At 35.3% G+C, this 25,874-nt stretch overlaps 2 protein-coding genes across 2 annotated transcripts in view; one reads left to right on the forward strand and one right to left on the reverse strand.

The window, feature by feature from the left end:
- The window catches only part of USP33 (ubiquitin specific peptidase 33), a 42,708-nt gene extending 41,052 nt beyond the window's left edge, over positions 1 to 1,656 (reverse strand). Inside the window, exon 1 of the mRNA XM_034437034.3 lies at positions 1,583 to 1,656. The gene's annotated coding sequence lies outside the window, so the exon portion shown is untranslated. The remainder of the gene's footprint in view (positions 1 to 1,582) is intronic.
- The window catches only part of MIGA1 (mitoguardin 1), a 42,172-nt gene that overhangs the window by 4,682 nt on the left and 11,616 nt on the right, over positions 1 to 25,874 (forward strand). Inside the window, exons 3-9 of the mRNA XM_034437036.3 lie at positions 147 to 313; positions 4,790 to 4,967; positions 6,577 to 6,713; positions 7,059 to 7,185; positions 8,266 to 8,402; positions 9,108 to 9,231; positions 24,690 to 24,790. Coding sequence (XP_034292927.2) covers positions 215 to 313; positions 4,790 to 4,967; positions 6,577 to 6,713; positions 7,059 to 7,185; positions 8,266 to 8,402; positions 9,108 to 9,231; positions 24,690 to 24,790 — 903 coding nt within the window. The 5' untranslated portion in view covers positions 147 to 214. The remainder of the gene's footprint in view (positions 1 to 146; positions 314 to 4,789; positions 4,968 to 6,576; positions 6,714 to 7,058; positions 7,186 to 8,265; positions 8,403 to 9,107; positions 9,232 to 24,689; positions 24,791 to 25,874) is intronic.

Here is a 25,874-nt window from a genome sequence, read left to right on the forward strand (position 1 = left end):
TAGCCTTTACTGAAAAGCTCAAATATTGTACTTTCCGCAACATTCAAGGTGTATTACTGCATGCAGGTTTTTTTGTGGTACCCTTAGATTGAAACTAAACCATTGAAGGAATGTCTCAAAGCTAATCCAATATTTGTCTTTGGCAGATTGTCTACCCTGAATAATATGATCCTGACTTAGCATCAGTAGATGATGATATAAGAAAGAAAGAGCAATGTCAGAAGACGTGGCTAACGAGTCACGTTTTCCTCTGAAGACAGCAGCTTTAAGAGTATTTGATCTTCCACTCTCCTGGTATAATTCACTAATACAGGTAACGATTGCCTTTGTTGTTCTTTTTTGCTCAGTTTGAAATGCCTCGGAGTGCTTTTTATTATGTGTCTTTATTTTATTAAAGTATAATGTTTATATGCATAGAACTATTATGTTACTAGTTTGTATTATTACATGGAAAATATGTTCCAATGCTATCTTGCTAAGAACCACACCCTCCTTCCCTTATATTCCCTTAGGTTTTTATTATTATAATTGCTGAATTTCAGGGATTAAACTAATAAAACAGAGGGGTTTTTTTCTGGTTTCTTTCTATAGATTCAGTGGTATTGATATTCTACAGATTTTCTGTTGATTATGCTTTAATTGATACATTGATATGAAACTCTTGAAAGTTGACTTATTTATTGTGGTCTGTGAAATAAGAATACATACATTGCAAGGTTTTTTTTGTTAGGGAGAGCTAGTTGTATCTAAAACATATTACGGTAATGATTAAGCTAAAAGAAGAAACAAAGAAAAAAATAGAGTTAAAGTTAATTATTTGGTGCAAGCTAGTGGTACACTAAATGTAGATTTGCTTGTGCATTATGCTACAATGTGGAAGAGCGAAAGTTTTACATCATTTGACACAGTAAAAATTTTAAATTGAGAAAAATAAAAATTAAAAAAGAATGTCTGCAATTTTAACTTAAATTTCAGGTAGGCAAAATGCAGATTAGAAATATGATTCAGAAAAGCTTTCTTTGCAAAACCTGCAAGTAATAATATTCACAATGCTATTTCGCAGTCCCAGACAAACCATATACAGCAATGCTATGTGGGAATATTATTTACATGCACAATTGCAACTCAGAAGATTGAAAATCCATATTATATCCAGCAGTCTAACTTGCTTTGCAGAAATGATCTTGATCCATAAGTACAGTGTATATACATGCATTTTTACTGCTATTTTACTAGTGATCAGCCCAGTTCTTTTGGGTGATGTCAGGTAGGCTTTCCCCCTGGGGTGGAGAAAAAGCTAGGGGGAAGGCATAGCAAGAAAAGCTACAAGTCTTACATTTTTGGAGCTGGTAAACAGAATAAATTGAAACCATTTCATAATTAACAGTTTGGTGATCAGTCATACCCTAACAAAGTTTCTAGTGGTTACATATCAATACTAATGGTAGATACCAGTGGTGTGTTCCTCCCGGTTCGGCCCGGTTCAGCCGAGCCAGTAGCGGTGACGATATGACGTCACCGAACCAGTTCTCTTTGTTCGGGAGCTGGGCCCTCCCACCCCCCCGCCCCGCGTTATTCTTACCTTTTATTTGGCCCTGCCCCCAATCTATTTGCTGCCTCCCGAGTCCCAGCTGATCGGCTAGAAGGAAAAAAACTGTTTAAACTCTTGCTGCGGGGCTTCAAAGGGCCGCCCTACAGCTGATCAGTGTTAAAAGGCAGTGTGGTGGTAGACCAGTGCGCTCCAAAAACAAATGGGTAGACCGGAATGCTCCAAGAACAAATAGGTAGACCTGTACAGCTCTGCAAGCAGTTAAAAACCTGGTAGACCAGTACCTCTGCTAAATCCTAAAGAATTGTCACATGACCATCAAACTATGCCCACAAAATAAGCAACACCCACAGAACCAGTAGTAAAAAATTTTAGAACCCACCCCTGGTAGATACTATAACTGATAGATTGTGTACTTTGGAATCCATACAGAGTCTTAATTATGACATACAAAGATCAGAATGGTCTTTCTCCAACCTGGGTTGCATGAAGTCATTTAACACAGCATACTGATCATAGTCAGGTATGTATCTCTGTCCTGTGTCACTCAAATGATGCCCGAGAGATTTTTTCCCCAATTCCTGGAAGCTATGCGGATCTGGATGAAGAAGAATTGGCTTTGGCCCAATTCTACAAGATCACATTGCTATGGCTTTAAGGGCTCTCCTGTATCTAGTGGCTTTCTATCATTGATTCTGGATGCGGTAACACTACCCCAGGCAGAGTTTATATATAATCTGGAAGACCTCATGGGCTCAGAGTTCTTGCTTGAGAGCAAGTATCAGTTGTGGTGGTGAGAAAAGTCTTTATACAATTACATCTTGTGTGTGTCAGTTGCACCAATTCCTAGATCCAAAGTCATTGCTGATGGATCTCTCATGCCTTAGTCACTTCCTGACTGGATTATTGAATGTGCTGTATGTGTGGGCTGCTCTTGGAAACATTTAGAAGCTTTAATTGGTCCAGAATGCAGTGGTATATGAGGTATTGGATGCTCCACAATATATACATGTAATACCTTTGCTATGTGAGCTGCAATGGCTTCCTGCAGGCTTTGGGGTACTATTCATAATGTTAATGTTATATTTGAAGCCCTACTTGATGCAGACATGGTTACTTATGGGACCGTCTTTGGCTGTTGATTTCTGCTCATTTATTTATTTATTTGTTTTTATTTGGTTCGATTTATATGCCGCCCTTTTCCAGAGACTCAGGGCGGCTTACAATGCGTTAAGCAATAGCCTTCATTCTTTTGTATGTTTTATACAAAGTCAGCTTATTGCCCCCACAAACCGGGTCCTCATTTTACCTACCTCGAAAGGATGGAAGGCTGAGTCAACCTTGAGCCTGGTGAGATTTGAACTTGCAGTAATTGCAGGCAGCTGGTGTTACTTAACAGTGCTTTAGTCTGCTGCGCCACCAAGACTCATCCCATCAGATTGGGCAGAGTGAGCATGCCCTGGTTCCCATGGGCAAAGCCGTATTATTTGGTGTTTGCTAGGAATTGTGCCCTCTCTGTCATGGCACCTGTCTTGTGAAACAGCCTTCCCCCTGAGATAATGGACATTCCTGAGGCTGCTGACCTTCCAGAAGGCCAAGAACACCTGGTTATTCCCCCTAGGAATTGGGACTATCGTATTAATGGATCTCTGATATTGTTGTTATTTGCTATTGAGATTTTTTAAAGAACCTTGACCTAGATCTTTTTCTTCCCTGTAATGTAATGGATTGTGTATTTGATTTGTTTCTATTTTTGATTGTCATCCTGAGTGCCTTTGGCAGATGGGCGGCTGTATAGATAGGATGAATAAATACATTTGATTCAATGACATATTGCCCATGTAGTTTTGATCCATTTATTCACTTTACATACCACTAAAAGTTTAACAGTGGGATTATTACCAGCTTCTACGGATTGACTGATTCCAAATCCTTTTATGTTGTTTCCAGTGCGCAACTTTGAAAAACCTATAGGAAAATGTACATTATATATGATTCATCCCAATGCAGGTACATCTCCCATTCTTGCCTCAGACCCCTAACACATATTTTAAAAGCCATGTTGTAAAAACTTCCAGCATATTAGGAGTGAGAATGCAGTTCTTATATCTAACGGGAAGACATTCCTTAAGAAGGAAGTGCCTTCAGAAAAACCCTTGGCTCTTCTTGCTGCATCTCATGTAGTCTGGGAACTCTCAGTAAGTAATCTCTACATGATAAAACTATGGATGGAGTATTGAGTGAGGGTTTCCAAATTTTGGATATCACACCTCATCTTGATTTTTTTAGGGACTCTCATCCCTGTCACTTAAACCAACCCTGCCATTTAACAAAAACTCTCAATTCATAATTAAAACAGCAAAAATTATTCATTTCTGTCTTTAATTACAAATAACGGAAATGTTTTTTCTTATACCAGCAAGTTAATGAGAATGCAATGTAATATAACAAGAGCAGAAATAAAATGTATTTACATTACCAACAATATTCCCACAGGCCACCTTTCCCTTGCAGTATTTCCACTGTATAAGCACAGATGCACATTGGGTATGCTCCCTGCCTTCTTCCTGTCTATCCCTCCATAACATTTATAGTGATTTTCCTCTTTCTTTCCCATCAGCCAGCACACTGTAACCTTCCTATTAACACATATCAATCTTCACATTATTTCTTTTCTTCCCGTTCTCCCATGAGCTCCATCCACTTCCCAATCTTCCTACCACACTCTGCTAATTTTCATTGTGCCTCCTTTCCTTCCCATTCGCATATCTATCTATACAGATTTTTCCAATCTATTAGATTCTTCATTGAAAATTGTGGTATTTTCGAATTTCACATTTGTTTTCATGCACAAACACATATTTTGAGGTCCCTGGTAGTAGGGCATGGCAACTGAAATTGTCTTTTTGGATTTCCTGAATGTAATGCAAAAAATAAGACATTTACTTTACCAAAATAACTACAAACAAATGTACTCATCTCAAATATAAGGTAAGTGGAATTAGTATACTTGCTATATAATTAGGCAACTATGATTCTAAAAATGTGTGTACTCTTTTTAAATTACAGTTCAATTTAAAATATGCTAAAGAATGTGAATTGAGGTTGATGTGTTGATAGAAGTGTTTACATTATTGAACGCAGAATTTTAATACATGAATGTAACATTCTTATAAAAGTAAATTGTTTGTATTTTTTGCACAAATGTAATATAACTTTTTTTTAACTATTTGTTTTAAGGTTAAAATCTCATCAGGGCTAAAGAAACTATTTGCGATAACAGCAGTAAGTGCCATAACTGTGCTTTTTCTTGCCCATCACTTCAAAAGAAAACGTGGGAAGAAAACCAGGAAACTATCTCCATGGGATTCAGACCATCTGATGTTCGATTATGCAAAAACTTCTGGGTCAGAGAAAAGTAGGCAACATTTTCTCTATGGAAAGCTAATGATAACACACTTATTTGGGAGTAAGCCTTACTGAAGTGAGATTTCCTTTCAAAGAAGCATCAGAGGTCTATGCTGCATAGCTTACAATTACATGGAAAAAAAGTATAATGGAATAAGTAGAGTGTGGACCCAAATGATCATACGCGACTAGAAATGTATTGGATTACAACTGAAATATAAATAATGTTATTTTTTCAGTCTTGTACAATTAGCCCTATGAGGTTGACCAGACTAAGAAAGCAATATTATATAAGTCAGGTTTACTTTTATTGTAACAGCTATAGTAACAGAATTGTGAGGTGTGAAAGACCAGATCCACGTGTGAAGATTCAGTTTAACTGATTTTTTGCTAAAAGCCAATGCATAACAATTTTCTCAACTAATGGTCAGTACCTGGTTAGAGTTAGAGAACGGTCAACGGCAGTCAAGGTGTGTTGTGGCCCGCCAGCAGCCTGCGTGGATTGTTGCTGATCCCGACGACGAGGAGGCTGCTGTGGTGCTGTGCCAGCAGCCTGTGCAGCCAGCGCTCGAGTCGGACAGCAAGGAGGCTGAAGAAGATGTGGTGCCAGAGGCAGGGATTCAGTCAGGGCCTTCAGAACCTCCAGAGGCTCCTTTAAGTGAAGAGGATGAAGAGGAGGAGCCTCTTGTCAATGCACGGGCACGCAGAGCTGCCAAAGGCAGGAGTGGTTCCTCAGGAGGAGGTATCCTCGAGAGTAAGGCTTGGGGCTAATTGGCCACTCTCTTAGCCTATTTAAGAAAGTACGCAGCTTGCAACAAGCTGCAGGAAACAACTTTAGTTCGCTAATCATTGCGTTGGGATCTCTCTGAAACCTTGCTTCTGGGCTTTTTGCCAACTCCAGTAAGACTCTGTGGAATTCTGGCAGGCTGTTAAGAACGCTTATTAACAGCCGGCATTTGCTAAAACTGCGTTATTTGAGTAAACTAAGTTTTGTTCAGAGTTTGTGTATCCTGTGTTTTTTGGGATCTGTAGCTGGGGCAGAACAAGGTGGGATGGATTTAGTTCATTTTGACTATGTAGTGATTGTAGGCTGATCCCTCTTTTCTCCAGTTCTCTTGTAAAAATCTTGCAAGTCTGAATAAGTTTCCCTTTTCCTCAGTCTAATTTCATGTGTAATACTACTATGGAGTATCTTAAATGAGATGTTTGCCTGGGTTCAGGCCCTGCTTATCTGACTATTGCCATGGCAGCAATTTCCTTCTATTTTTGCCTTTGCCCTCCGCATAATCTCATTTTCAATTGAATTTGCCTCCATATAATTCTAGCTCCACTATAATATTTACTAATAAACTAAATACCATGCACCAAATAGTGCTTTTACTTCACAGCCTCAAATCATGTCCATAAAATGTGCAGAATTCCCTGCAGAAAACAATAGACAAAAACATGATCAATGCTCATGTATATAATATCTCATCCATTATATAGCATTAATAACATATACATGTGTTTCTAAAATAATATTTATTTTAAGATTTTTATAAAGTCTTTTTCCTTAGTTAATGGAAAAGAAAATGCACATAAGCTAACATTATTATTCATCCTCTTTACGTCCTCAGATTCTAGTTGTTCCAGTAGCAAACAAAATCTAACACTTTCCCTGAATTCCATCAAAGAAAAAGGTTTTCAATCTTACATTCATGCCAGTGGTGATCTCTTCAATAAATATTCTGGTTCCGTGCAGAGTTTGGCCTCAGTAAGTGTGATTTATTGAGAACTACTATATGTATTTTAGGAATGAAAAACAGATGGTTGTTTTCTTTGCTTGAGGAACTCTTTATAAAAAGCAAGTACTGTATTCACATACTTCTCTTTTTTTTGAAAAGCATTTCACTGAAAATAGTATATGAATATTTCCAAATAAATTGTTACTTATTTTCCTAGAATAGTGAAATCAGTTATTAAAGGCCCACAATTATTTGTGATTTTTATGCTTTTTATACTTATTGTTCATGAAACCAAAGAGTAAAATATAACTACTAGAAATATATTGTTATATTTCCCTTAGCTTACATGCACATATTGTTTTTTTTAAAATTAGGCCCACAGTGCCATCTCTTGTCCTAGTTGTGTTTGTGTGAATTCTAATTCCTGGGATAAAACAGATGAAGATAATATGAAGCTAGTCAATATTCCAGTAACTACTCCAGAAAATTTATACTTGATGGGTAAATATATAATATTTATGGTATTATTATTAGAAGTACAGTATAACAAAATAAAACAGATTTTAAAACATTTCACCGTTCAGTGCAAACGTATGAAATGTTGATGTAAAGAATAATTAGTATTCTTTTAAATAAAATATATGGTTTAATAGATACTGTGTAAAAATATTAGATGCAAATTCGCAAAATGTTTTCTTATTGAATCCCATAACATGGATTGAGTGATTATATGCCATCAAGTTAGTGTCCACTCTTAGCAACCACATAGATTTTGCCCATGATGATATATCTCAAGTGTGGTCTTTCAGGTCTTTTAATAGTGTACCCACTGCCACTGTAACTGAGTCTATTCAGCTGGCTGCTGGTTGTTCACTTTTCTTTTCTTCCACCTTTCCCAGCATGAGAGATTTCTCCAGAGAGCTAGGTATTCACATACTGTGTCACAAGTAGGATAATGTGAACCTGGTCATTTGGGTCTCAGTTGAGAATACTAGCTTGATTAGGTCAGTGACCCATTTATTTGTTCAATTGGTTGTCTCAGGAATCTTCTCCAACACCAAAATTCAAAAGCATCATGATAGCATTCTTCAAATCCCTGAATTAGTTTAGGATGGGTTATTGCACAAAGCAGAAGGTTGATTTCTGTGGTCTCAATGTTCTCACTCAATCTTATGCTGCTAAGAATATGAGGTATTTATTCTTAAACACTTCAATGTGATAGAACCTAAATCCATTTTATTAATCCTTTTGACTCTGCTTGTTGGGATGTTAAGAGCTGTATTCCCAATACACCTTCAGGAAAATAAACCGGGGAGGAGAGGACAGCTAATTGAATGCAGATCACTGAGCTTGTCGGCAGTTCGGCGGTTCGAATCCCTAGTACAGGTCTCCTGCGTGAGCAAAGGGTTGGCCTAGATGACCTCCAAGGTCCCTTCCAACTCTGTTACTGTTACTATTTTGACACACTCAGGGTTTTCTATCTGGTACATCTAGTAGAGTGTGCTTAAGAAAGAGTGATTCACACTTGCAGGTAAAACAAAGAAAATGTGTGATATAAGGAAAATTTATCATTTTTTTCAGGGATGGAGCTATTTGAAGAAGCACTACAACGATGGGAACAAGCATTGACTTTTCGTAACAGACAAGTTGAGGATGAAGCCAGCTGTGGTGCCATCAAGCTTGGAGCAGGTGATGCTATTGCAGAAGAACAGATAGAGGTAAGAAGATGTCAGTACACACAGCATTTGCTGCTTATTAGGTAACTTTATGCTGTTATATGAATGGAGGAGGGCGTACAGATGTTAAAATTGAATATTCCATTTTCCACTGAAGACATTGAGAAAGGCAGATTGTATCTGTAATTTAAATGAATGCTTTCCCAGGAATATGTTGCTTATATTGTCATTCTTCCTCAATATCGAATTGTACTATTTGTTATAATTTTAGCATCAAAAACATTTTTAAAAATTTATGTGCCGAATTTTGTGTTAGTATGATGATTGCCCATAATGGTTTTGAGGTATTAAAAATAACTACACATAAACTCAGAGAGAAAAAAATTAAACATTTCATTGATTAGGGAAAAACATTTCAAGTGTGTGTGTGTGTGTGTACACACATTATATAATATTTTTTGTGTTGTATTATAAGCTCATTTATTGTCTATGGAAGCTTCATGATCTCAAATGAACATTTTTGTCCTGTAGGATATATCTAGAAGTAAACATGTTGGTATTGACTAATTTGACTGGGTAAATAACCTAACTGCTTCTTTATTTAATTCTTCCGATCCTGCTGTTCTTGCATATGGTGTAGCATAAATAATTAATCACCACAGTAAATTAATCAAATGGGCAAATCATCTCAGCAATTCCATTAGCTGCTTAAAATATTAGTTTATATTTTGCAATTTCTATTTACAGGATATCATTAGTGCAGAGTTTATACATAAGCTTGAACTTTTGCTCCAGAGAGCTTACCGCCTTCAGGAAGAATTTGAAGCCTCCCTTGGAGTATCTGACCCAGGGTCTTTTGCCAATGAGGCTGGTGAGTTTTCTTGGATTTTTTGTTTGTTTGTTTGTTTCTAAGTTTCCAGATTTCCTGACATAATACAGTTCACTTTTTCAATTCAATGCTATCTAGATGTGCATGATTGTAACTCTTGTCAGAAATGACCTGTTTTAACTGAGAATTATTATGATCCAACAAATTGGGAGACCCGTAATTAGAGAAGGTTGAACTAATTATTAGGATAGGATAGGATAGGATAGGATAGGATAGGATAGGATAGGATAGGATAGGATAGGATAGAATAGAATAGAATAGAATAGAATAGAATTTTTTATTGACCAAGTGTGATTGGCCGCAAGGAATTTGTCTTGGTGCATATGCTCTCAGTGTACATGAAAGAAAAGATACATTCATCAAGAATCATAAGGTACAACATTTAATGATAATCATAGGGTACAAATTAGCAATCAGGAAACTATCAATATAAATCGTAAGGATACAAGCAAGAAAATTATAGTCATACAGTCATAAGTGGGAGGAAGTGGGTGGTGGGAACAATGAGAAGATTATACTTGATAACTAAGGGGGATCTGGAATAATGGTAAATGCATTATTTGTATTTTTCTTTCTTACTTTTACATAAAAGACCCACAGAGCTGGATTTATTTCCATAATCATAAAAGTAAGCATTAAAAATATTTGAAGTAATTTTTAAAATAGATATATACAAATAAAATACAGATGTTCACTAGCTAGTGACCTACTTTGGTATATATAGCTACATAGGTAGTGGCCAAACAAATATAAAATTAATCTCAATAAACGAGTATAAAACATTTGGTGGATTCTTAAGTATGATGCAATATATGGTTAGCAAAGCATGTTAAGACTTGCTCTTGTCTTTTTTAAAAAATGAATTATTATATTGATCCCAATTTGTTCCTAGGAAATTTGCTTTTCAAATAGCCATCCTAGTTGATTGAAGCCAAGAGAGGTTTTAATAGGTAGTAGCATCTCTCTGATCTTACTTGGGCTAGAAAGTCGGTAGGATTGGACCTGGTTTGTATTTCTGTGGGAGACTATTAGGGATTTCCTGGGCTATAAATTAGATTGGGAATTTGAACCAACATCCCACAAGAAGCCAATAGCAAGTCACTTCTGTTTTCCAGCCAAAAAAACTATATGAACATGTTCATGAAGCCACCAGGAATAGAGTTCCAGCGAGAGAAAACTTTATTTATCAGAGGCAATAGGTAATTTCCCTTTAAACTACGAATTCTTAACTTTGACAAATTAGCAATCAAAGGCTTAGGTAGAATTGGATATAAATATATCCAAGTAACTCGTCCCTTTGAAATGTAAGCCATGCTTTTTCTAATACCAAATTATGACTCTGAAGTAAGAAAGCCCCAGAGGTCAGAATTCTTATTTTTTTGATATTACATTTGAATGTACTTCCTTGGATAAGGTACTTTTAAATTTAGTTTTCTAGCACCTTGTAGAGTAATTTAGGAAGGAGCTTGGGGGTGTGATCTCATGCTATAAATCATATTGTAACATGCTGAAATTGATGTACATATCCCGTGATCAACTTTGGTTCCCTTTTTAATTTTTCTTTCCTGACGAGTCAGTAGCTTCTATTATTTTCAAAGACTTGAATAAATTTCATAGTATGTCTGAGCCACAATTAGAATATTACAAATTATTGTTTAAAAAAAGAATCTTTTTATGAAGAAATAGCATATTAATTTTTTTACACATGTTTATCATGGCTATATAATATTGGTGGTTCCAGGCATGAAAAATACAACTTCTTGTTGTAAGCTATATCCCAACAGTATATAGAAAAAAGCTAAAGGCTTTTTAAATAGGTGGTACCTAACATGCCCTTTTGTAATACTTGCTATAACTGATGTTTTAATTACTTTATTCCTATTTGCTGTGGACACACAAAGCTGTCAAATGTAGGTCTTGGATGAACCCAGGCGGCACTCTTCTCCAAATCTCTAGAGGGGAATTTTTTTCAGCTTCTACTATTGCTCCTTTTTTTAAAAAAAAAAAAGGGATAAATCTATGATCTTCCATATTTATCACCAAGCTCCAAAGAGGACATATTCATATTTCATTCTCCTGAGATCTTGGGTATTTTATTGTTCACTGCTCTCCTTGGTGGGACGGGGTCCATGGTGAGACTACAAGAAAAAAACTCTATCAAGTAGAGTGTTCCTAAATAGAACTTATCATCTAATGTAGGTGGCAGAGAAGTTAAAGAATGGTTCATAGAAGTACTGTATATGATTACCACAATTCTGACTTATGATTACTTTGTGTTCTATCAGGACATCCAGATACTTCTCACAAACATTATTTTGAGTCAGATATTTAATATATTTCTATCCCATTGCATTAAAAAAGACTCTTGATGACTTACATCAAATATAGAAAACCAATTAAAATTAAGATGGCATTATAAAATCAGGAGAATTCAGTCTTTAGTAGCTTATTTAATGCTGCTTATCTTGAAGTTGCTACTATGTGCAGGAGTTTGCATTTCTGCACTTGAAGGCCTTGAGCCTATCTTCTGTCTTCTACCACCTACTCCCCTACAATGATGCAGCTTCTGACAGGTTGGACCACTTTTTCTTGTTGTGTAAAGGCACTTACGAAATAGGAATGGAGTAGTAATGCTTTGTCCCTGTTGCCATCATCATCTTGCTATCTTCTCTAAGCAGCATTGCTTCCTTTACTTTCCTCTTGTTTGCATATATTCATATAATGCTTTTTTTTATTTTTGGTGTTCATTGCAATCTTTCTGATCCCTAGCCTTCCTGACCTTATCCCTACAAATTTGGGCTATACCCTTACAATTTATTTTAGTTATATGCCACTTTCTATTTTTAAAAGTGGTTCTTTTTGTTTCTCATTTGGTCAATAAGCACTTTATGCAACTATACCAGATTCATCAGATATCTTCCATGTTTCTTTCTTGTGGTTGGGCCGCCTTTATTTCATTTTTCAGGATTTCTCCTTTTTCCTTTTTAGCTTATTGAAGTCAGCTCTATTGAAATCGAACTCTAATCTGACTGCCCTGTCTGCATATAGTGAATTGTATAGTGAATTTTATATATGATTTTCCTAGAAATTAAAGACATCTGATGTGTTGCCAGGGCTAAATATCTATTTTAACTTACTTTTGTATACATATCTGTCTTCACTATCACCGTATGATTAATATGATTTTCAAAGCAATTTAATATGGAAAATCTGTTTCATTAGACGATATGTTTTCAGTAAACTTTTTTTCCTTCATCAAGTGAAATTTTAGGCTTGAATTACCAGACAAACTCTGATAGAATTCTTTCTGACTTCAAATTTTGAATACCCAATTATACTAAATAAGAATCAATAGCAAATTCATCAATCTATTATGTTTCATATTTCATAGACTATAATTTCTTTAACTGAAAAGTTGAAGAACACAAGGTAAGAGCTAGCAACAACTTTTTTGGCATTGCAAAATAGCAAAATCCTGCCAAAAACAGCATAACTCAGGCACAATAATGGAAAGAAAAATTGGCAGGAAAAACTTAGTAATGTAATAATACTAGGAAGAATTGGGTCAGTAAGGCTAAAAAATTTAAGACTTTCTGTTTTCTTAGTCTTGTCTGTCTGAAGATTGAGCCAAATTGAACATGACACTTAATGGAGAATGGAATAGTTCTGTGTGGATTGAGTTAGAACAATGCTTTCAAACTTGGCAGCTTTAAGATGTGTGAATATCAGCTCCCAGCATCCTGGCTTCAGAATTCTGAGAGTTGAAGTCCACATATCTTAAAGTTGCCAAGTTTGAAAAATATACAAGCAATAGGTTTCTTGGCAAAAATAAAAGAGAAAGAAGAAAAAAAGATTATTCTAATTTTGAAGATGAAAATATTAATCTACCGGTATTATCAACATAGAAGAAAAGATACAAAGCTTTTGTTTGTGGACTTCCGATGCTAAATGCTGAGCTTGTCAATTATCTTGGCCTAAGCAAATAGGGAGTTAAAGAAGAGATGGTGTATGTAAAAAGAATAATCTGTCCTGTGATAACTGTGCTATCAATCTATATATTATTTTAAAAATATATAATCTGGTTGACATGATGGGAGAAAAAATGTGAGGGAAAAAAATCCCTCCTTGTTGAGGTTTCTTGGTCTGAGTGATAGCTGACCATTAGGTCTCGTAAACAAAAATGTATTACTGCTTGGGGAAAAAAATGAAAATGTACCCACTGGAATTCTTAAAATCTTAATATCCCTAGGCTGTGCTAGTGCCTCAACCTGAATTAGAAAGGATAAGCATCATCTTCTGTAAATTCTTTTGATTCACATTCTACCATCAAACATCTGTTTATCCATCTTTATCGCTTCATTCAGTGAACCCGCTGGAATGTTGACTCGTCTCATTTGGTTTTGCACCCACTTACAGTGAAAGTGGCAACTGTCCCCGATTTCTCCACTTCATTATCACATTCCATTCTTCCAATCTATTTACATGGGTCAAGGTGTTTGGCATAGATGTTTGCAGCTTCATAATTTTCTTATCCAGAAAATAGCAAAGTAGGTTCCAATGAGTAGGAATAAATTACAGCTTAATCTGATAGTGGATTTTTGTTGGACTCTTCCCCAAATGTTTAATATTGCAACATACATTTGCTATTGACAAGTATAGCAACTATTGAGAAGTAGGTTACTGAGATCTGAATTAACAGCTGAGCTTTATTTGGATTCCCTGATTCAGAGTCTAGCTGCTCCAAAGTCATATATGTCCTTCATTGGTGTTAGTCACAGCTTCAAGATAGGTGTATGATTTAAGATTTGAAAGATGACTCTACCACCCCCCACTCTCACAATCAGAGTTCTCATATCATATGGGGGTTTCCTGGAATATTCCTAGAAAATATTCTTAGAAAATATTAATCTCCACATTAAAACTCCACATTGGTAGAATGTAAACTAGGGTTATTTTTTAATACAAATGATAGGAAGGCCAAATTAGTCTGTCAGTCATTTGGAACAGGAATTAAAATACCCTCTAGTCCCAGAAGTTTTCCTTTCCCTTCCTACTTCATTTTTTCTTTTTCATGCATTCACAAAAAGCAAGTTAATTGGACATATTTATTTAATAACAACAGAAATAGGCACAGTATTTTATGGCTAATTAAAAATACAGCTAGCCAATGTGAATTATAGGAAACCCCAATAATAGAGATAATGTCCAGAATTTCATCAGTCGCATTATTATTGTTACATGTTATATAATTCCTGTTTTAAGACCCTGCCATGAAATGTACACAACTGTTTCCAACTGGTTTGCTGCCAGACTAACATTTTTGCATAGACTAACAAATTTTTTCTTATTAGCCAGTAAATAACAAAGTTTGTAAAAGAAGAATATTACCCCAAGTTTTGTTTAAATGCCTTATGCAAGGGAAGTGCAATATATACAGGCAGAGTTAGTGAGATAGAGACAGTTGAGTGAATTAGATTGTGTTAAGCCATGTATGCATTGTTTATATTCTGTCTAAATTTGTTGAAGTCTGCTGTCCTAAGGCACGGTCTGAAAATGGAACCCCATCCAAATTGCAATCAGTGTGAATTGCAGCTTTTTCTATAATCTAAGCTTGGTTCCTGGTTAATTATGATGGCCTTCACTATATATATATATGTGACCTAAAATTCCTCAACATGGCCTCTGTGATTCATAATAATGTTTTTTAAATTATTATTATTTTCACATTCTTTGGAGTTTTTCAGAGTTTGTGAGTCTTGGTGAAAACTCTTGAATCTCTAGGTTCAAATCCTATTGTTTTCAGTTGCTTTCAATCACTATAGGGTTAAGCACTTTGGGAAAAAAATCCCAGCATGATTATTTATTAAGTCTCTTCATTTTTAAAAAAACATTTGTCCTTCCTTTTTTAAGATGAAAATTTATATGCCCTTATTTATGTTTCTTTATATTATAAAATTATGTTTGTATCGTTAAGGCTGCTGGTTGCAAGTCTAAAAGCTTTTAAGTCCGTACCTTAAACCTGGTAGTGTCAGCCAACTTTATCTAGAAAGGGCTGTTTAATAGATTTTCCTATTAATGCATAATACTTGTTTTGCTACCACCATAAGCTGCTTTTTAAAATCAATGCAAATGCAATGCATAGAATTTGGAAACGTCTCTACTTAAGATGTTTGATTTTATTCCTTTTAGGGCCTTGCTAGAAGGAGTTATAGTGACATATTATATAGGTACTAATACATCTCTCAGATCCTTCATATAGGCCAGGGGTGTCAAACTCAAGACCTGGATCCGGGTGCTTAAATCTGGCCCACGGGGCCAGCCGGGAAATAGCAAAGGACTGGCCCATGGTGCCTCTGGCAGCCAAAACACGGTTCCCCAGTGCCCATGGTGCTTTCTGCCCCCCCCGCATCCCGTTTTGACTGGCAAAGTGCTGCAGGAGGCATCTGTCCCGTCTTCCCCCCTTTCCTCCCCAGCTGGACCATGGAGGAGAACTACAATGCTGATCCGACCTTCGAAGAAATCCAGTTTGACACCCCTGATATAGGTTTACTGCAAGGTAATTGGTATGGACTAAATTTCTCTTAATTTTGGAACAGGAGTGAACTCTTTAGAGGTCATGTGGTGTTAAATCAGTAATGGGTAAATAGATTTTGAAATGCAGAATCAGATGCAAGGTAATGTTATTGTCAGCTTTTAAATTTATCTATTTTTTTATTTATTAAGATTCTTGTTTCAGTAATTTTTAACTGCAGAATGGTGAATTATAAAACAAAAGTGAACCAAGGTACCTCAAATGGGCTAGCTTACAGAATGTGTCCAGTATCTGGGATCCATGACTCTGGTGAAATAATAATTTAGCAAATTTTTAAAAACATTTTATGACATAATACAAAATGTCATAAAACATTTCCTGCGGTCGATTCCTGATATTTGACTGTGCTATACAGTTTGATATGGCCTGCTTTCAAGGCAGATACATCTCTGAATATCTTCCTGAAGTTTTAAGAACCTTTGCAGTATTATATTATATTATTGACCTAAAGGAATCTGGTAGGAAAATGTTTCTAAAATGATGACCCTATGGTTCACAGATTTCTAGTAATCTTATAAAAAAACTTGTCTAAAGAAGACAATTATGCTGAAAATAAGGAACTACAAATGTTGGCCTTGATAGTTATACCTTTATTTAACTGTATTTTGAATGTATAAGCCTATAATTTCTATTGCAATTGCAGATAGAAACAATTATTGTAACTTTTCTGAAATATTTCTTATTATTCTGTAATATTCTGAAATAGCCTATTGTCTGTGCTTCTCTTTAAATAATATCCTACTTCTGGTAGCTTCTGAAAATCTGAAATATTCTTTTATTTGTAAAAAAAATCACAAAAGTTTTCATTCTCTTCTGTTAAACCTTCTTAAGAGCCTTCTTTTGATAGTTTTCTTTGTTTCCTTGTTTTCCCTACTAAAAAGATCTTTGGTTTGTAAACTGTCTCATGATAATTAGTTTATATTCTGGCTTCTATTGTACTTTTTAGTGATACTCAAGTGATACTGGAGAGATCTGACCCTCCTAATGTTCTTTTTCAGTCAAATGTTTTAAGTTTTCTAGCTCCTGGTATCTGGGGGGCACAGAAGGTGGTACCAGTAAAATGTTATGCAGTTAAATTAGGTGATTGGATTCCCCCTTAACAGTTGCCTCAAGGGACAGCTGACTGTGAAGGGAATTAACAGACACATGGGAAGGGGGAAAACATAGCTCTTTGCTCTGAGTTATCTAGCAAAACACCCAAGTTGAAATTAACCCAGCAGCATATCAAGTGGTAATACTGGTATTAATAAATGCCAGTATTAATAAAGGGGTTGAAGTTTCAATACCTAAAGGAAGGGTGTAACTGAAAAGAATTGACAAACGGGAAGTAAAACAATAGGCCAAAATAATAGACCATGGTTAAATAAGCTGAAGGATATTTTGAATACATTTCTGTAATTTAAAAAGAATGTCCCAAACAAGAGCTAACCAGTGTGCTGCTTGAGTTCATGTCCTCCAAAATAACTCTTCCAGGCTCTTCTTTGAACAGTATCTTAGAAAAAATATCAGGAAAACGTTAAAATTTATACATTATATAATGTTCTTTCCTGTCTTTTAAACAGACCTTAGATTAAGCATCTTAGTGAGTTCAGAATAATTACGAACTCTTTCCTTTTTAGCAGTGAAGCCCAGTATGTTTATGAATTTCATACTGTATATGGCTTTTATTTTTCCTGCTGTCCCACATATGTAAGGAATGTAAATAAAAGTCTCTCTGAGTTCATTCATGTTTAATAAGAGCAGTCAAATACTGTAGTCATTGCTAAGCCTTTGTTGCTTCATTTGGTTTTGCCTAAGTTTTAAAGCATTCTAAAACAGTATTGTGAGATATCCCTCCTGACATCTCTGGGTGTGAACAACCTAAGCTTTATTTGCTGTGCTGTGTGGATTTTAATTTTTGATCATCTGAAACTGGTAAAGAACATGCTTGTTTTGAGTATGTTGGCTGCCTGATTCCTCAAAGTTTTAAGGCAGTACCTAGAGAGCACAATGGATGTTTCTAGGTTTCTGATGAAGCCATTTGTCATTCTGTTCTGGGAACATGATGCTAGATGGGATATATTTTCAGTCAGACTCATCACAATTTTTTCTTCTGCTCTAGAAATAGAGCAAACTCTTACACCACTTCATTCTTCCTTGGCCCTTCTCTTTAATTCAGGAGGTGGTAGGCATTGGGTGACGTCAACTGTCCAGATAAAGAGCTAGACTTGGCCTGGCATACTGGCCAAAGTGATGCCATACTACAGGACAGGCTTGCTGCTGGGAATTGTGATCAAGTGATCAAGTTGGCTGTTTTAATTGTAATAAAGGCTGACAGGGAAGAGAATACTGTCCTGTTAAGCATGTTTTTCAGAAATGCTTTTGGAAACGGGCAGTGGTACTCTTGAGTAGAATGCATATAACAAAAATGTTTCTTAGATATGTATGAGGATTTAATGCACTGGGATTATACAGTAAATAATTTAGCAAAGAGGAAGAAGGTCAGGGTAGCTGGGAATGAGAGCAGTGTGTCTTTGAGTCGAGGGATTTGGAGTTTACTGATTTTTAAGCCTCTTCTATGAATTGGACATTTAAGCTCTTCCAGACAGACAGCACGTGAGCATGAGCAGCCAAAAAGCACCATGCCACTATTCTACTGTTTTTATATCACAAAAATTCTATGACTGATATAAGTTAGTAGAAAACAAAATAACTTGAGGTTGCAAATACTATTGTAATTTGTAAACTTGATAAACTATGTTTCAGACAGGGCAGTTGAATAAGGTGACCAGATTTTAACATTGGTAAAGAGGGACATTGTGGGCGTGGCTTATTTTGTGGGCGTGGCTAGCTGGTCATGTGACTGGGTGGGCGTGGCTAGCTGGTCATGTGACCGGGTGGCCATGGCTATGTGTATAGGGTAAGGTGAACAGATTTTAACATTGGTAAGGACACCATTGTGGGCGTGGCTTATTGTGTGGGCGTGGCTTGGAGGCCATGTGACTGGGTGGGCGTGGCTAGCTGGTCATGTGACCGGGTGGCCATGGCTATGTGTATAGAGACTACTCAGAGGGCTGAAAAGTCATTTCTGACAGGTCCTCGCACTTTTGACTGGTCCTCACACTTATGACCATCCTCACATTTATGCCCGTGCAGCATTCTTAACAACCATGTCACTCATTTCACAACTGCTTCTCTTCACCATGGTGACAAGATAGGGCAAAAACGTAAAATGTGAGGACAGTCGTAAGTTCGAGGACTGGTCAAAAGTGCGAGGACCAGTCAAAAATAACTTTTTCAGCCCTCTGAGTAGTCCATATGCACAAAAGGATACAGCAATAGAGAGGGATGAAGGAAGGGAAGGGAAATTAGAGTAGGAGTGACGGTAAGAGAGGGAGGAAGAGAGGAGGAGAAGGAGAAAGGAAGAGGAAATAGGGAGGAGAAGAAGAGGGTGGGGGGAAGAGAAAGTAAGAAGGAAAGAAAAGAGAGGTGGTAGGTTTGAGGAGAAAGATTGCTGTACAATAAAAAAGATGAAAGGGAAGAAAGCCAACCCCAAACAAATATAAAGATATTAAGATAAAGAATGAATTGTTAAACTTTAAAGAATAAAAGAGAACAAATATGAATAAATAGCAATAATTAGAAACACACATACAAACATACAATGTATTTTCTTTGAACAGAATATTTGGCTGGTTCACAAATTTAAACAGTGTTTAGTCATTTCAATTAAATTTACAATTTCTATATTTCCTTTTTGCCATATTTATTCCTCATCTATTTTTAAAAAAAAAACAATATTACCCTTCATCCTCATCTCTAATCTTAATCAAATTCAATTTTTCCCTTCTATTCTATATTATACCCCTTTCCATTGTCATCTATTTTTATATCCATCCTCACATTGGTTAATTATGTAATTATGTAATACAGTTGTTTAATACAAATTCAACATTTTAATATAAATCAATTAGTTATATAACTATCTTTTTTGTATATTAATATGAACATGAATATTCCAATTATTTCCATGCAATCCAATTTCTTACAAATCAATTAATTATATTTACCAATAATAATAAACCAAATAATTTCCCCCATATATTCCTCCAAACCAGAACTTAACCATTTCTGCTTTCAACACAGTATACAATTAATAGTATCTCAATTATTACAATTCCCTAGTTAAAAAGAGCTTTTTTTTCTTTTGTGTTTTAAAATCTTGAACTCTCCTCTTTTGCCCTAAATAATTTCCCATTGTTTGGACCTACCTTTTTTGGTGAGGAAAAGGAAAATAAATCTGTTGCCTAATTTTCCAACGTTGCAAGCAAACACCAAAGCCAACAGCCTGTTTTACTTTCACTTTCGTTTTGAGCTTGGTTTGCACAAAGAGAAAAAAAAACTGCTGGAGCAATTTAGGAAGAGCAGAGCCCTGCGCAAATCAGCTGAGAGGGGGAAGCCGAGCTAATCAACATAGGGCGGCCCTTTGAAGCCCCGCGGCAAGAGTTTAAAGAGTTTTTTTTCCCTCTAGCCATCAGCGGGGACTCAGGAGACAGAATGAAAAATCGGGACTTTTTTAAAACGCCGCGGGACGCGGGACAAATTGCTCTAAAGCGGGACTGTCCCGCCAAAAGCGGGACGTCTGGTCACCTTACAGTTGAATAATGAAAATTAACTGAAGCTGGTCCTACTTTTGGACAAGTGTATGGATGCATTTTAACAGTATTTCAATAACTCCTTTTAAATTATTGTTTTGATTTTACCACAAATAATTATATAGTGGTGAAAATGATGAAAATGTATATTGAAATGTTTGAAGTAGAAACAGAACTTGGGATGATAGTAGTCAGATCCAGGAAGTAAAAAAAAAAAAAAAAAAAAAGGAATGGAATTAACACTAGAATAAACTTGGAGGACAAACAGTGGCTAGACAGCCAGAGAAGGCCAGTTTTAAATAATAGATCTGATAATAATCAGTAGGATTTTAAAATGTGTTGTTTTGTTTACCCATTCCATCTTTCATTTACAAGCTGATCAAATTTTGCAGGATTCTGGGTCACATATATTTGCCTTCATTCATAATCAGATTTTCCTTTAGTTCTGTGAATAATTGTAATCTCTCCTTTGAAAACATAGGTGAAGTAAAGAAGATCCGTGTAAATATTAGAAAAATTAAATATTAGTATTGAAAGAAGGAAATGTTTGAGAAAGGAGGAATTCTATGAGAAACACATTTAAGAAAGTTGTCAACTTGTCACTTTCTTTATATTTTAGATATTGTTAACATGATCAGAGAAGTAGCATGTAAATTAATTAATAATAGTAATTAGTAATAATTGGCCAAATTGAATAGATCCTCGTGTCTTTTCTTCTAAATGCTAAATCTTTTATATATAAAATGCTTTATGTATTTATTTAGTCAGCCATGTGTTGTTTCTCTCTGCTAATGTAAGTAATCGGATTTTAGGTTACTTTCCAATTTTCAACTTTATAGCTTGCTTTGGAAAGAGAATAAGCTTTAGAAAATCCATTGACACTTAAAGACAAGAGGATACATTTGAGAACTGTGTCTTCTGAAATAAATAGGGTGATAGCATATGAGGTAACTAACACAGACTCAGGACTGTAAGAAATCTGGGACTGACTGCCTATGATGGCAGGGTGGATCAAGCAGCTGTGCATTCCTAGAGCTTTCGTTTGCCAGTGTCTCTGTCTAAATCTCTCTTAAACATTTGTACATTATAAATTTAAGCATATGGACGTCTAGGAAAAATTAACCAAGTGCTCTCTGAATAACACTTGATGTTTTGTCTTTGAATTAAAAAAAAGTTATTGTAATGAGGAATTATTGTTCTAGCGGTTTTGAAATATTCAGCATCTCCTAGCTTTATTCATGTCATATGTTTTTTCCAAGTAGAACCTACAGCCATATGTTACATTAATAGCAAATGGAGGAAGTCACTAATTTGAGAAATCTATGACATTCATTAATGTTGCTGATATTATTTAATAAAACTGAAAAATGCTAGCTAGAAAGAGTGCATCCTACAATCTCCTTTAGGTAGTTGACTTTCACTTAGCTTGCTTAAAAAGTTTGGAAGTCTGCCAGAAATTAATGCAGCTGGCTTATTATTTATGAATAGAGGCTAGTAGGCTTTGTGATGGGTAGAACTTTCAAAGTTTTATGCGTTTGCTTACAACGGTTAGGAATTTGTAAATGGGATTGCTCAAATTGAAGGTCTCTATAAATCTTAACTATGAAATGATATGTCCCCAAAGACACTCTCCGCTTTTTTTGGCATTGTTGTAACTCACCTTTAGGAAATGAATAGTAGAAACTAAAGCAAGGTATTCTCTGACATAAACTGAAAATAGCAGACACGAATCTTAGTTGACAGGTTCTCATATCCAGATGAGTATAATTGCACTGTAACAGTGAAGACACATAGAGATAAACCACATTTACATACCATTCAAAAGAGATAATTGAAATGCTAAAAAGGAAACAAAAAGATCAGAACACATCCTCTCCAGCAAATAATAACCAGATATGCAGGAATTAACACCAGACAAACAATCAAACAAGCGGAAAACAATATCCTAATTAACCTAAACTAACATAAATTACCAAGGAGAAAACTACATCTCCATCAACACTGGCTGGGCAACCCACTGTAAATAAACAGGGAACAAACCCCACATTCACTTGCACTGATAATGTTACCTAGTGAAGTAATGAAATGTCCAAGCAAATAATCAAGCTCAGAGATCACCAAGGCCTCCAAAATCTCATATATTAGTCATAAAAGACCTGAAGATCTGTTCTTATTCAGGTCTTCCATGACTAATATATGAGATTTCACAGATTTTTGGAGTAAAATATGTGAAAAATCTGTCTCTGTGATGACATTGATAGCACTAGCACTTAGACTTATATACCGCTTTACAGCCCTCTCTAAGTGGTTTACAGAGTCAGCATATTGCCCCCAACAATTTGGGTCCTCATTTTACCCACCTCAAAAGGATGGAAGACTGAGTCAACCTTGAGCCTGGTGAGATTTGAATTGTTAAATTGCAGGCAGCCGGCAGTCAGCAGAAGTAGCCTGCAGTACTGCACTCTAACCACTGCGCCACCATGGCTCATGATATGCGTAGTTACAACCCAGGGATTTCTTTTGAAGGAATCAGTCAGAGAAAAATATAGTGCATTTTATATATGTTTATATGTATTTTTCTGAAAATGACTCGGTTTGTTATCCTAGTAACTTATTTCTAAGCACCTGTTATGTTTTCTTATTTCTTCTAGAAATAAGTATTCTATTTGTTTCTTTCTTCTTGAACAAGTTACTTTTTTCAGTCTCACAGCTTTGCACTTGTAATATACCATAAAAATAATTTTCAGAAAATATTCAAGGTACAATCTAAACTTGTTAAATGTACTATGTATGTACAGTCCAAATAATTGAAATCCACATAAGTTTTTCTGTTTGCTTCCTAAAAACCATTCCAGTGTTCTTTAAAGGTACTGTATGTTAGAAAAACATAATTTTTCTAAAGCCTCTTATTTGTTATGTAGAAAATGACAGATTGTGCATTATTTTTGTCCCTTTGTTTTATGTACCAATTGAAGTACCACAATGCTTCCATAGACTTCATTTTAGAAACTTTGATTAAAGAGCTGAACACTAAAGATAATCATTGCAATTTACAGCAGCAAAAATCTGACTTCAGTCTAATGACTTTTTAGAGAAGAGAAAAACAAAATGGCTCTATAACTTACTGTTATAGGTCACAACTATATGACAGAAACTCAATAAGTTTCAAAGAGCTGTGGTATATTGTAGTTTCAAACATTTAATTCCCCAAAGTGTTATTATGAATGTCTGTGTTAATATTTTCAAGACATGGGTGAAAATTGAAATGTTCCTATGTATATAACTCTCCTACTGTGCAAATGCGTAATAAGAAAACAGCATTTTACTTTTGGAAGATTATTGTAAGAATTAAGTAAAAAGTTTATAGAAATAACTTTTTTTTTAATAATGTGGTTTTACTTTGCATGCTTTGGGGCCAAACAGCTGAGAACCTGGTAAAATATTTTATTTATTTTTAAAACTGCAAAAGAAGAAGGTTCCTAAAATAGTATATGAAACAAAACAAATACTGTTGCATATAACATGCTACTTTAGGAGTTAATGTAAACACTCTCTGATGTGATTAGTGTCTATCTAATATAAATTTAACAATTAAGATTTAAGCTTAGTCATACTGAAGTTTTCTTTAACAAATTTCCCTCTAAAGCGTAGGATTTGATTTCCCTCTAAATTTCCCTCTAAAGCCTAGCAATTGAGCCAAGGTGGCACAGTGGTTAGAGTGCAGTACTGCAGTTACTTCAGCTGACTGTTAGTTCAGCAGGTCAGCGGATCAAATCTCACCGGCTCAAGGTTGACTCAGCCTTCCATCCTTCCGAGGTGGGTAAAATGAGGACCCAGATTGTTGGGGGCAATATGCTATTTAGAATACTGTCTTTGGTGTAAGCCGCCCAGAGTCCTCGGAGAGTGGGTGGCATAGAAATATGAATACTAATAATAATAATACTAATACTACTACTACTAATAATAATTTGATATTGTTGTAACACTTAATACAATTCAACAGGTTTGGGCTAAAAGTGATATGTGATGCTATCCATTTTATTTTTGTACAATAATTTATGGATTACCATTGTATCTGAACCCATCAATATTCCAAACAGCCATCTTGGAAAAAACAGACAATAAATTAAGATAAAAATAAAATAAAATTAGTCTTAGTTGTTGGGATTTAAAGAAGACTCAAAATTTAATCAACATGTTTCTCTTTTTTAAAGGTAATCAAATGGATAATACTATGAAAGATATTACAGATGAATTCAGTCTGCGAGATACAATAAGTATTGGATCAACAGATTCATTTGTTTCAGCTGCTGAGGTATACTGAAGCAACATTTGCTGTCTTATTGTGTTAATTATCATGCACTTGAGATCTTGTAGTTAGTTAATTAATGGTTTCTGCTGGTCTTCAATTAAATTTCCTAGAACAAAATATCTTGACAAATCACAGATATGTAAAAATTAATTGTAATTGTATGACATTTAAACATTACAAATACGCATAACAATTTTTTCCCCATCCAGTTGTGTCCGAGTTTCAGAGACTGCCTGGGCAAATACCTGTCTTGGAAAGCTTTTTTTTTCAGAATTCATTTGCCATTGCCTCCTTCTTAAGGCTGAGACTGGCTATGAAAGTAACTGGCTCAAGGTCATCCAGCTGTTTTTTTGCCAAGGCGGGACTAGAACTCATGGTCTCATCATACCTTCTACTCTGATGCTTAAGCACTACTCAAACTGGTTCATAACAATTATGAATGCAGAATATACAACATAACATAAAACATAACAATTATGAACAGATATAATGAAATATTCACAGATGCCATGCTTTCAATGTAGAAAAGCATATGTCTGTGGCTAGAGTGGCAGAATATGAAAGTTTCCATAAATTCATGGGAAAAATGCCTAATGAATTCTAGTGGTCATTTTTTTCAATAAAAACATTGCAAGAAAAACGATGGTTTTGAAGTTCTCAGATGGTCATGCTATTGGAATTGTAATGTTTATTTCTCTGAAAGACATATATTTAATCTGGGACATCTGTAAATTAGATTTCATCTTGTCATTTATTTTGCAATATAACAATTTCAAGTATAGATTTACTTACTAGATTATTGAGAAGGGGTGATTTTAAAGGACAGTGTTAATTATAGTATTAATTGCTAATTTTAGGCTGATTATAAATTGTTCTATAAACATTGGTTAAAATTATGTTTATAGATCTAAGTCAAATACATAGTATTGTACTTTTAATGTCAAAAATTAATATTCTGCCCTTAAAAATGACTTGCAAACTACTATACTGAAGAATAATGCCATCTAACTTAGGTAAGTAGGTCTTCATATTGAGCAGATACAATATTATATGAAAGGTCTCCATTGGATGGCAATTAGCTACTAAA

This window comes from Pantherophis guttatus, chromosome 3 (assembly GCF_059756535.1).
Source record: "Pantherophis guttatus breed Tessera chromosome 3, ASM5975653v1, whole genome shotgun sequence".
Classification (NCBI taxonomy): domain Eukaryota; kingdom Metazoa; phylum Chordata; class Lepidosauria; order Squamata; family Colubridae; genus Pantherophis; species Pantherophis guttatus.